At 33.9% G+C, this 13,342-nt stretch overlaps 2 protein-coding genes across 2 annotated transcripts in view; one reads left to right on the top strand and one right to left on the bottom strand.

Moving 5' to 3' along the window:
- Window positions 1-5,608: 5,608 nt before the first annotated feature.
- LOC120414096 (chromosome transmission fidelity protein 18 homolog) overlaps window positions 5,609-13,342 on the top strand; it is a 54,989-nt gene continuing 47,255 nt past the window's right edge. The window contains exons 1-3 of the mRNA XM_039575119.2: window positions 5,609-5,793; window positions 5,858-7,379; window positions 7,437-7,656. Coding sequence (XP_039431053.1) covers window positions 5,709-5,793; window positions 5,858-7,379; window positions 7,437-7,656 — 1,827 coding nt within the window. The 5' untranslated portion in view covers window positions 5,609-5,708. The remainder of the gene's footprint in view (window positions 5,794-5,857; window positions 7,380-7,436; window positions 7,657-13,342) is intronic.
- The window catches only part of LOC120414093 (cilia- and flagella-associated protein 206), a 32,836-nt gene continuing 27,151 nt past the window's right edge, over window positions 7,658-13,342 (bottom strand). The window contains exon 6 of the mRNA XM_039575117.2: window positions 7,658-8,179. Coding sequence (XP_039431051.1) covers window positions 7,711-8,179 — 469 coding nt within the window. The 3' untranslated portion in view covers window positions 7,658-7,710. The remainder of the gene's footprint in view (window positions 8,180-13,342) is intronic.

Here is a 13,342-nt window from a genome sequence, read left to right on the forward strand (position 1 = left end):
TGGTTATTTTTCTGATCACAAAAACATCAAAAAAAGTTGTAAGCGATGAACTTTTGAAATATTTTACCATCGACAGTCATATCTTTTTGTTAACTGTTTCATTACCGTAATCTGGGGTGGATCGGGACTACAGTCTGAATAGGGACAGCAGTTTTTAGAGCACTTAAAGCTCTTAAATTTGGAAATGGATGTACACATTTTGTTGGTCTGAGTCTGTTCTAACCGAAACCAACCAGGAAATTAAAAAAAATTGCTCCAACATGGTTAAAACTGCTGTCCCAATTCGCCCCATGTGTCCCGATTGACCCCAGTTTACGGTATTATTTTTTTATTTATTAGGTCACTCAACCTTTAATAACAAGTAAAAAAGCGAAGCGAAGCGAACAATAAATTTTCATATGAATGAATTAAGAATTCAGAGACCTACATTTGAAATAAATAAGAACTTTCGTATCAATTTAGAAAATTATCACATATGTGTTTTTACAGCAAGATGCAACAATAACTCTTTTCCACTTATAAGAAGTATGATAATTTTGAAGTTTATGTAAATAACTGACATGACCATACAAATAGTAAACATTTCAAGTAAAGTGGTGCAAGAAGAATATGCCATTAAAATAGTTATCAAAAAATTGGACTTATCTGAAAATATGCTACATGGACTTTAGAGATTCAAAATTATATTTATAATTACGTGAAATCAGCTTAAGCCGTTAATAGCCGTTGAAACAATCATTTCCTTAGATACAATATTGCACGAAATAAAACTATCGCAAATTTTATTTTAACTTTTGGTTAAGTTATTTATTCAAAAGTATCACAAAATAGGCAGAACTAAAACCGTGTCGAAATTATTTAATTAAAATTATTTTAGATGAGTTATTTTTTTTTGTATTTTTGTTTTCGAAAAACATTGAAAAAAAAACTTAAAAAGTATATTTATATCAGCTTGAAATAGGAAAACACAAATTTGAGGAATAAACAATCCAAAAGGTATCTTGAAAAAATATGTTAATTTTTGGAATACTGTTTGCATAATTTTAAATTTTTACTAAGGGTATCCTGCCGTTTATCGAAAAGGAAAACACAATGCAATTAGATCCAGACTTTTGATGATGCAGGTAAATAAGATTTAATTAAAGCTATTAAGACTCTTTCAAATTACTTGAAAATATTGTAAATAATTTTAGCAAAATAGTTTGATTTCACACAGATTTAAGTACATAAAACATACATGTGAACGTTTTTGTGTTAAACACCATAATTTTGTTATACAGAATTGTAGGATACGAATTCATAAACCTAGTTTTTCGTGTATTTGAGTTTGCAGATTTTTGCAGATATTCGAAAAAAAAATTTGCAGATAACTCAAAATTTTATCTGGCATCCCTGCTTCCTCTAACGTGGGATTTCTGCTCCAGCGCCTCTGACGAGACAGGAGAAAGAAAAATGAAATGTTAAAATGAGTCAATAAATCTGGGAGCATTAAATATATGACACGTTCTTCAGTATATTTTTCATAAACTTCGATAGTTTAAAGAAGTTCAATGAACTAAACATGAAAACTACTCAATATATATTTTTCTACACGTTTTAAAATTTGTTTGTTTAAAATCTTTTAAAATGTTTTATAATAGTAGTTTATGCAACAAGTTGCAAAAAGAGGATTTTTTCAGCACGAGTCGTACATTTATCCAACGAGGTTCACCGAGTTGGATAAATACGAAGAGTGCTGAAAAAATCAAGTTTTGCAACGAGTTCCATACAACATTTTTTGCAATTCCGAAAAAAACCCATTGAGTGAAATTTTAAGTCAAATTTTTATGTATTTTGTCAATAAATCGTTTAAATCAAAAAATGTTGAAAAGTGTTACTTTTCGAAACAAGTGCTGAAAAGTCCAACTTTTCAGCACCCATTTCAGTGCTGAAAAGTAGAACTTTTCAGCATTTATTTTGAAAAGTGTTGCTATTCGATTCTGTTATTTTTGGTACAGAAAAGTAGGCTATTTCGTCGTTCAAGATTGACAGGAAAAGTAAGTAGTTTCACGACGGAATTGCAAAAAATATATTTCAATAAAGGTGAACAACAACGCAAAAACTTTTTTTTTTGTTTCATTACGCTTGGATCCAAATTATTTGGATCCAAATTTCGTTTAGATAGTTTTTGTCAAGCCTCATTGATTTCTTTTATACATGGTTGTGTTGGCAATCAAGCTTTCAAAAAAAAACTTGCAACGACCAGTTAAATTTGAATGTTTTTGCCTTTTTTTTAACTAATTTTTAAATTAATTATATCAAGGTATTGAATAGCAATCTACAAAACCAATAACAATAAATGAAAAAAAAAACTAAATGAAAATAAAAGAAATAAACACATTTTTCAATGTTTTGATTCTTATTTTCAACACTAGTTTATTCATTTGATTAAGCATAAGCATAAGCATAGGTGCCCACCCGCAGTTGCTACTCCGTTATTGACCAGGACCTCCAGAAGTTACATCCACGAGCCGTGGAAGATGAGTGGGTGCTATCTTTCCTCGCTTCGCAACTTCTCAAAGGCCCCTATCATGCTGATCAATACCGGCGCCGGCCACGACCAGTGGTAGGGTCACGGGGAAGTGGATGGGAATGTTAGTCCGATACTTGAGTGATAGAGACCGCCCAATCGACTGCTTCTCCGACAAAGTATCACATGAGTTTTGAGGGGGTTAGTAGATGGGTATGAGGTCAGGATTCACGAGTGGCAGTGATGTGACCATGAGCATTTTGTTTATCGGTTGAAATTTTTTAAATCTTAGGCAGCCGGCTGCGGAAAGATAAATAATTGATTATTTAAAAAGTTTTTTAATCGAACGCGTGCCAACCGAGCAGTAGTGCTATGGGCTGGACTTATCAGTTTTTTGTTCTGATTGTATAATTTAGATAACGCGGGCAAATTTCAAAAAAATAGTAAATAAAAGACGCTTTACGCTTCATAAAATCGATAGTTTGACGAGTTAATACTAAGTTAATTTGATTACATGAAAAGAACCTATAAGAATAATTTTATGAAAAAAATGTTTACTTTTGCAATTTTTTATCAAACATTGGTTCCGGCCCGTCACTGCTTCAGAAAAATCAGATCTGGCCCGCAGGGCCAAAAGGTTGGGCACCCCTGAAATAAACAGTCCGATCAAAAAATAAAATCAAACAAAAAAACTGTTTGTTTGATTAAAATAGTGGAGCATTTATCTGAGAATCAGAAGTCCGGAAATTGCCTAAATCTTAGAAAATTTTAAGCGTCAACATACAGTGAAGTGATCAGAATGGAAACAAAACTCATTTTCTGCATTTTTTAAAGAAAAAATATGGCCTTCACCATTCAAATATTATATCTTATTTATGTAAAGGAATATTTATTTAAGGGAAAATATTTATTATGCATTGGAACTGTGTTGTTAATTATTAATAGTCAACATATTAATCATTGCCCTAAGCCCTAAGTCCAATCCTTGTGAAGATACAGCGGTTTTAAACATAAAAATGTTGAAAATAGGTGTTTTGGCCATTTTATGTGGTTTTTGACCATTTCTTTATGACAGACTTGATTTTTCAGTCTAGTAAATATTTGTACCGAAAATCTCGTCCGATTTCCCATAAGTTTTTCTTTGACAGCCGGATACAAAAGTACCAGAAAATAAGCTAATTTGGGCTGCATTTGCTAATTTATTATATTTGTATCCAAATGAGAATGTATCCTTTACATTGTTCGTTCTTTTTTCACATTTCTCTGAGGAGTAACTAATTAACCTTATTAGGTATTCATTTTAAGATTTTAACCCTCTAATGCCCAATTTTTTTCGAGTTTTTTTTATTTTTCTTGTATTTAGAAGGTCATTTTGAGCAACTTTTGTTCTACGAAAAACTTTACTCCTATTGTTTTAATTTTTCTTGTTTCATTTATAGTACTTCAATTTGCATTGATCTTGTTTAGTTTATGTTTGTTTCTGATAGCATTTGGCTTACTCTCCCACCTCCTATTATTACCTTTTGCCGATTTATTTTTTTCATGTTTTAACAGTCACAAATAAAACAAGTCTAACTTCCAAACAGATTTTTTTTTGTAAAATTTAAGAGTTTTTCCTTCCAATGCATTTTAAAGGTCAAAAATTGGTTGAACAATTGATTTTTGGCGAATTTTTAGTTCGAAGCCCGCCTAGACGCTGGGTTGAGTTGTAGAGGGTTAAAGTATTGGAAGGAAGAACTCTTAAATTTTAAGAAAATTGTCAGTTTGGAAGTTAGACTTGTTTTATGTGACTTTGTCATTATTTAAAAAATGTAATTTTTCTGGGGTCAACTTTGGTTGTGTTTCCACTATATGATGTGAAATTCAGTATGCAGTACACTCAACCCCCGGTGGTTGGTCACTTTTTCGTTTGACACTTTTTTAGTTTGTACCCCGTTGGTTGGTCAAAGTCAAACTAAAAAGTAACGAACTGTCACTTTTTACACGGCGCTCACGCACACTATCAAAACAAACGTTTAGTAGTGTGTGTGAACTCCGTGTAAAAGGGGTGTCAAACTAAAACGTGACCCCGTTCGTTTGACAACAGTTGGTGTCAAACCATCGGGGTTTGAGTGTAATTTTTTAGTGTACCAGACTATGCATCTAAGCATTTTTTACAATTTAAACGATAATGGTATCGCTATATAGTAGATAATGTGAAAAATTTGCAAAAAAATTAAAAAGTGACTGTAAAAACATGAAAAAATTAGATCGGCAAAAGATAATATGTAATAGGAGGAGATAAAGTTAGCCATATCAGAACAAAACATAAACTAAACAAGATAAATGCAAATTGAAGTACTAAAAATGAATCAAGAGAAATATAAAACAAGAGAAGTAAAGTTTTTCAAAAACAAAAGTTGCTCAAAATGACCTTGTGAACACAAGAAAATAAAAAAAATCCTTGAAAAAAAATGTTCTCAGTGAAAATACTCTCAACAGTTTCAGCAGTTTTCCTTTACTCTTTTTTTATTGATTTGTCAATTTTATACAAAATAATGTGCAATATTTTTTTTTATATTTATAATTTCTTAGCAGCAGCAATTCTTAGTGTTTTCAAATTACTTATTTTATAAATAAAAACGATCTATGTATTTAAATTTCTAGCTCATTTTAAAATGAAAACCAATCACTTTTACAGTTTTCTTTAGGTTAGCCGTAGTGAACCACAATTATAAATAGTTTTACATTCTTTGCTAAAAGAAAAGCAAGTTCTCGTATTCGACATGGTGAACACCGAGGTGAACACTGTATATTTTTAAATTAAAATTTAAAAATTATAAAATAAAATAATATTGATCAAAAAGGGACAAAAAAGCATTCAAGCTGTTGTCCAACCACGTGAATTCATTTTCAAAAGCAAGTCGCATGGCTTGTTGCCTATCTGCCGGGGGATTACACCGCTTGGATTACACATTCACAGTAGTTTCTTCAATTTACCACGAGATGTCGCTAGTCGCGTTCGCAGCAGTTCACCCCGAAAAGCAGTATGAACTGGAGAAAAGGCGCGAAAACGGCATGACAGTCAAATGTTTATGTTTTTTGCCTCAGAGTGGGTGTTCGTTCCCGCGGGGAGTAATCGTTGCATTCAGTTGCGTGTTGTTAATTTTTAAGTGTTTAGAAAGATTTTGTACGTGAAAATAAGTGAAAAAGTTCCAAAATGGATCAATTCCCTACGGAGGAGGAGGAATTCGAGCTGCAGTACGGCGATGAGCTCGACGCGATGGACGACATGGGAATGGAGAGTGAGTGCTGATTTTTTGCCCCTAACAAGATTTTCAACAGTGACTAATCGCAACCTCATTGCAGTGACCCCGGCCACTCCAGGACCATCATCTCGCCAGGAACCACCGCGCGCATCGACGTCCTTCTCAAACTACAGTCGGCATGGTGGTCGCGCACCGGACAGTCCCCACCTGTCGCAGATCAACGAGGACAGTCCGCTGCGGAGTCCGGCGCTGTCGCAGATTCCGCGCAATGCCAGCACCACCCACAAGCGGCTGTTTGGCACTCCCTCGGACAAGGGGCAGTACGGGAGGATGGCGTCGACGCCGTTTCCGGGTGCGTCGTCGTCGGTTGCGGCTGATCCGTTGGCGGAGATTCAGAACATGGGGTTGAATCCGAGGAAGCGCCGGTTGGATGCGCTGTTTGGGGACATTCAGGACATCGAGGACGACCGGAGTGAGTACAACTTTGGCGGGATGGATTGTGCGACGAAGAAGAGTAAAACGGAGGAGCAGTTGGACCGGGAGTTGATCGAGAAGATTTTGGAGGCGAGGAAGCAGTTTCAGGCGGTGGTCAATCCGACCAAGTCGAGTGGGTTGGCCCGGGTGGAGGCGCTGCACCGGTTCAAGATGCAGAATTTGTCGTACTCGTTGCCGAAGTGGCCGTTTGCGACCGTTGTGCGGAGTGACAAGGAACGGGTTTACGTTCGGTTTCATTCGGAGGAGTTTGAAACGAAGGAGATCAACGAGATTAACTGTTTCAAGGACGGTTACAATGGGCTGCTTGGGGAGGCCAAGGAGAGGATCTGGAACGAGGCGAAGGAGATCATCGCGAAGCGTTACGAGGAGCCGGTTCGAGCTATTGAGGCTAACCCGGAGGCGCCTGTTGTGGTCGTTCCGGATCATGGCTCCGTTTTGTGGGTTGAAAAGTATCGTCCAAAGCGATACATCGACCTGCTCTCCGATGAGACTACGAATCGAAGTCTGCTGCAGTGGCTGAAGCTGTGGGACAAGGTCGTCTTCAATCGCGAGCCCAAGCAAACCAAGGACACCAAACAAATCAACAGCTTCAACAAGAAAACGGGTCGTTTCGAGTCCGGAGGTTGGAAGAAGAAGGGCCGCTCAACGCTCAACACCGAACTGGACGAGCACGGTCGTCCCGCGCAGAAGATTGCCCTGCTCTGCGGCCCTCCCGGCTTGGGAAAGACTACGCTGGCCCACACAATCGCGCGACATGCTGGCTATGTTGTGCGCGAGGTCAACGCATCGGACGACCGAAGCCCGGAAGCGTTCCGGGTGGCGCTGGAGGGTGGAACCCAGATGAAGTCGGTGCTCAACCAGGACGGCCGACCCAATTGTATCGTGCTGGACGAAATTGACGGCGCCCCGGTGGCCACGATCGAGTTTCTGCTGCGGTTTGTGACTGGAGCGGTCCCCGTGAAGGGAGCCAAAAAGAGCGCCAAAGGGGAAAAGGCGGACAAGTTTATCTTGAAGCGGCCAATCATCTGCATCTGCAACGACATGTACGTGCCGGCGTTGCGACAGCTGCGGCAAATGGCGTTCGTGGTTAATTTCCCACCCACAGAGTCGGCTCGACTGGCGGAGAGGTACGTAGACTTGAACTCTTACTCCTAGCAAAATAAGCAAACACATTTCTCCCGTAGATTGCTACTCATCGCCAAGCAGGAGAAGATCCTCACCGATTTGACCGCAATGCTGGCGCTCGCGGACAAAACCGGCAATGACGTGCGAGCTTGCCTCTCAATGCTGCAGTTCCACAGCTCGCTCAAAAAACCGCTACGACTCACGGACGTGCTCAAGAGTAACGTCGGTCAAAAAGATCGCCACAAGGGACTGTTCGGCATTTGGTCGGCAATCTTTCAGGTAAGAAACTCTACTTTCTACGTTTATTGTTCAAAATTCATCATGACATCAAATTTATTTCGAGCGCCGCGTCGACGACGCGCTCAAGCTCTCCACCGTGAGCGAGTAAACCTCGAGCGGGGACGGCGCCGCGGGTGTCTCCGTCTTCTTCAGCCGCGGTCTCCGCTCCTCGGTTTCGGTGCCGCGACTTACCCGCGTTTGCGTGCCCTGCACCTTCGGTGGGTAAACCTGCGTCAGCTTGGCCTTCGTAGTCTGGCAGGAGCTGGTGCGTTTCATGCGCATGTTTGTCAGCTCGATCGCCTCGCGGCGCAGATCCCAGATGTTCCACCGGTACTGGCGGTCAATGTTGGACGGGACGGGGTGCAGTTCGGTTTGCACTTCCTGCTCGCACGTGATCGGGGCCTTGATGCGGAACACGTCCGAGCTTTGGGAGTTGTACGAGTTCTGTACCTTGTAGAAGATTTCCAGAAAGGTGATGAGCTGGATCTTGCGCCGGGCTAGCTGGACGATCTTGAAGAGGTACCTGGGGATAGCCAAAAAATGATTTTTTAAAAGTTTTACTAGCCTCGGTGAAATATTGTATGTTGGCAGGTTTCGGTCCTATTTAAATCAAAATGGCACAGAAACAATCAAATTGAAGTTTTCCAAGTGTCACCCAAACTGACTCAATTTTTGAAAGCCGATATCTCTGAAACTATTGGTCAACATAACCTGGGTGCTGAATAGTGGTTCGCAAAACGGCCTCAATTTTGAACCAATTTTAAACTGTCAAAGTGGAACCAATTTGCTGTTCGCCAAAAGTTGAGAGTATTGTTATCGTTCATTAAACATTGTTTTTTTTTTGCAAGAATAAAAAAATGCTTTTGGAACCTGGAGTTGAAGTCAAGAAATCTAAAGAAAGTTGACGGCACTCACAATTTTTTAGCAAAAAATGTCAAAAACTAGACAAAACAAAACACATGATACTAATTATTAAACAGCTCATTTATCAGTAAGAAAAAAGTTATGCTTGGCCCTCCTACTTTGTAAATGTAAAGAAAGTGGGATTAATCGAAAAGCACATTACGCATTCTCTCTATTCATCACCCAAAACATAACTTCAAAAAATATGTTCACAGCCCAATACGTTTATTCCGATTTTTCAAATTTAAAAGAGAAAAGCATTCGTTTTTGTTTACAATTGATTATGGTACACAGCAAAAAATCCGATGGTAAAATCGCATGCAAAAGTATGCACATCACCTTCGGCAAAATAAACACTTAACCCTCTACTGCCCAAATTTTTTTTTCGAAAATTTTTATTTTTCCCGTGTTCAGGGGGTCATTTTGAGCAACTTTTGTTCTACGAAAAACTTAACTTCTCTTGTTTTATGTTTTTGTTGTTTCATTTTTAGTATTTTAATCTGCATTTATCTTGCTTAGTTTATGTTTGTTTTTGGTAGTATTTGGCCTACTCTACCACCTCCTTTCATTATTTTTTGCCTATCTAATTTTTTACAGTAACTTTTTTTTTAACTTTTTCAATTTTTTGCATGTTTTTCACATTTTCTGCTATAAAATGGCACCGTTATCATTTAAATTGTAAATAAATGCATAGAGGCATAGTCTGGGGCACTAGAAAAATTACTGCATACTTCTTTTTACTTAAAATAGGGGCAGGGGGGGGGGCAGAATGGACCAGGGGGGCAGAATGGGCCACCCTTGATTTTGGGCTTTAGAATGGATTTAGACTAATTGTAAGGCAAGGGTCTTATAAAGGACGTCAAATAACTTCACCATACCGAAAACGACGTTTGAATTCATTGTATTTTTCGAATTATGAGCAAAAATGTAAATTTATTAGAAAAACCACGCAAATGTTGTTTATTTTGAGGTTTTTAAATAAGCTTTCTAAAAAGTTGGATTGTTTGAAAAAGTTTGCTCAATGCTTATAACGATACTAGATGTTACTACCAAGGTATACAATCAACAACGGAACCTTAAAATCATTCAGAGGCTTGGTGGTGGAAGTGTTAAAATAAAATCCACTTGGGGGCAGAATGGACCACAATCAAAAGTTATGAAATTTGTATTAAATGGATTATTTCACTCCTGGTAGCTTCACAAATAAAGTTTAATGCAACATTAGTTGATTTGCTAGTTGTTTTGATGATTATTTGTAAAAATAGAGTCCTTTTTCAACATATTAACACTATTTTCAAAAAAATTTGTTTTGGTAAGTGACTATTTTTATTAAAGTGGTCTAACTTCATGGAAACTATGTTAGAAAGGTACCTTAAGTCATTTCTTATCTCCCTTCAACGTTGTATTAGACGAAATGGCTTGTTTTCTAAGGTGGCCCATTCTGCCCCGCAGGGTGGCCCATTCTGCCCCGCACCCTAGAAAAGTAGTCGAAAAAACTTTTTTTTAACGTGGCTCAAAAATAGGTTTAAGCTAAAAAATTTCATCAACCAAGTATACAACATTGAAGGGAACATCCCAAAGCATAAGCCTACTACACTGAATTCATAAGTTTTCATGTTTTTCCATGGTTTTTGGTGCATTTTACTTAGGCGGGCCATTCTGCCCCCCCTACCCCTATAAGAAATGTTAGTAAAAAACACTGCCAAAGTTGACCCCTTAAAAAATGACATTTTAAAAACATTGGCAAAGTCACATAAAACAAGTAAAACTTCCAACCCATAAATTTTCTAAAATTTTAGGAGTTCTTCTTTTCAATGCTTTTTAAAGATCAAAGATAGGTTGAAAAATTGATTTTTGGCGATTTTTTCAAATCGAAGCCCGTCTACAGGCGGGGTTGGGTTGTAGAGGGTTAATATTACACACTGCATGTACAATTTTTGCAAACACAAAAAAAAGTTGCAACCGACGGGATTCAAACCCAGCAGCAACAGAAAGGATTGGCGCCTTAGCCCACTCGGCCATCAGACCGATGTAAAGTTGTAAGGATAAACGCATATATGAGCTTGACATTTCGGTCAAGTAGGTTTCCCATACTGATGGGCTACATATTTCAGGGTGTAAAATCACATAAAATTGCATAAAATAATGCAATATTTATTTTACACCCAGGCCTTTTACACGCAGCTGGACTACTACTTTTTTAGCTGTGTAGGTTTGGGTGCTCTCCCCATTCAAGCCTTCGGACTCCTATGTTGTTGATTTTATGTTGAGATTATGATAGTCTCCAGTTGACAGGTCTTAGAACTTTTCGAGTTGTCTAGATAGCAACATCAGATGTTTGCCTTGAGAATAAAGATTAAACGGGAACTGTCTTGACAGCAGCTTACGATTGCTTGCCATGAGAATAAAACTATAACTCTTACACACACTATGGCAATGGTCGCAACGTTTGCTTAGAGCGTATCCTAGACCTTTTACCTTTCCAAAAACCAGGGCTGCGGAGTCGGGTCATATTTCAAACGACTCCGACTCCGACTCCGACTCCAGCTTTCTCAGACTAGTCGACTCCGACTCCGACTCCGGCTCCGGCTTTCAACAAATGCAGGGTTGTTACGGACGGCGCGGATCGCGCGGATGGCGCGGATGGCGCGTATCGCGCGGATCTGGCGCGGATTTGCTGGCTAATTTTGTTCAGGCGCGGATTTCGCGCGGATAGCAATTTTCATAAATAAAATAATTGAGAACGATAGAATTTCTTTCAAGGTACAAAGGAAAATATTATAAGCAATTAAATAAATTCAATCTTTTTCTTTGAGTGCAAAAACATCAATTTCTAAAAAGTTGTTAATGAAGAATTTTTTTTCTGCAAACTATTCATTGTTTTTTTTCTTAATACGAATCTTTAAAAATAATCTTAAAGAGCGTTTATTTTTAAAAATGTATTGAGATTTCTTATTCTTATAGCAAACAATAAATATTGAGCGATCATATTAATTACAATTTCAAAATTACAAAATTCGAAAAATTTCAGAATTTCAAAAAGCTTTACTTCTTTTTAGATTTTTTAAGTTTTTTCAATCTTATATTTAAATTTTGAAATTTGCGGTTTATTAAAAAAATTAAAGATTCTGTTGCCACTCTGATTTAGGTGGAATTGGTTCTTCTCCCAATTATCAAAACATGACGAAATCTACTTAGCAATCTGCTAAAATCTCCGTCTAAAATTGAAAATTTCAGAATTTACATATTCAATTAAACAAAAAAAAAATAGAATTCATAAATTTAAATTGCCAAAACATGCAGACTCAAAAACGATCCTAAATTCTCACATTGAAAAATTTAAAAAAAAATAACAGATTTTTTCTAATTCTTAAATTCTTTTTTTAATGAAAGTTCTTTAGTTATTCAATTATTTATTTATTAAGTTATTAAATTTTTAAATTATTGAATTTTTAAATTAATCAATAATTAAATTATTAAATTATTAAATTATTAAATTATTAAATTATTAAATTATTAAATTATTAAATTATTAAATTATTAAATTATTAAATTATTAAATTATTAAATTATTAAATTATTAAATTATTAAATTATTAAATTATTAAATTATTAAATTATTAAATTATTAAATTATTAAATTATTAAATTATTAAATTATTAAATTATTAAATTATTAAATTATTAAATTATTAAATTATTAAATTATTAAATTATTAAATTATTAAATTATTAAATTATTAAATTATTAAATTATTAAATTATTAAATTATTAAATTATTAAATTATTAAATTATTAAATTATTAAATTATTAAATTATTAAATTATTAAATTATTAAATTATTAAATTATTAAATTATGAAATTATTACATTATTAAATTATTAAATTATTAAATTATTAAATTATTAAATTATTAAATTATTAAATTATTAAATTATTAAATTATTAAATTATTAAATTATTAAATTATTAAATTATTAAATTGTTAAATTATTAAATTATTAAATTATTAAATTATTAAATTATTAAATTATTAAATTATTAAATTATTAAATTATTAAATTATTAAATTATTAAATTATTAAATTATTAAATTATTAAATTATTAAATTATTAAATTATTAAATTATTAAATTATTAAATTATTAAATTATTAAATTATTAAATTATTAAATTATTAAATTATTAAATTATTAAATTATTAAATTATTAAATTATTAAATTATTAAATTATTAAATTATTAAATTATTAAATTATTAAATTATTAAATTATTAAATTATTAAATTATTAAATTATTAAATTATTAAATTATTAAATTATTAAATTATTAAATTATTAAATTATTAAATTATTGAATTATTAAATTATTAAATTATTAAATTATTAAATTATTAAATTATTAAATTATTAAATTATTAAATTATTAAATTATTAAATTATTAAATTATTAAATTATTAAATTATTAAATTATTAAATTATTAAATTATTAAAGTATTTAATTATTAAATTATTAAATTATTAAATTATTAAATCATTAAATTATTAAATTATTAAATTATTAAATTATTAAATTATTAAATTATTAAATTATTAAATTATTAAATTATTAAATTATTAAATTATTAAATTATTAAATTATTAAATTATTAAATTATTAAATTATTAAATTATTAAATTATTAAATTATTAAATCATTCAATTATTAAATTATTAAATTATTAAATTATTAAATTTTTGGAGTCGTATTTTAGTTTAGAGAAATTTAGAGAAGAAAATA

The sequence above is a fragment of the Culex pipiens genome, chromosome 2, assembly GCF_016801865.2.
Source record: "Culex pipiens pallens isolate TS chromosome 2, TS_CPP_V2, whole genome shotgun sequence".
In the NCBI taxonomy this organism is placed as follows: domain Eukaryota; kingdom Metazoa; phylum Arthropoda; class Insecta; order Diptera; family Culicidae; genus Culex; species Culex pipiens.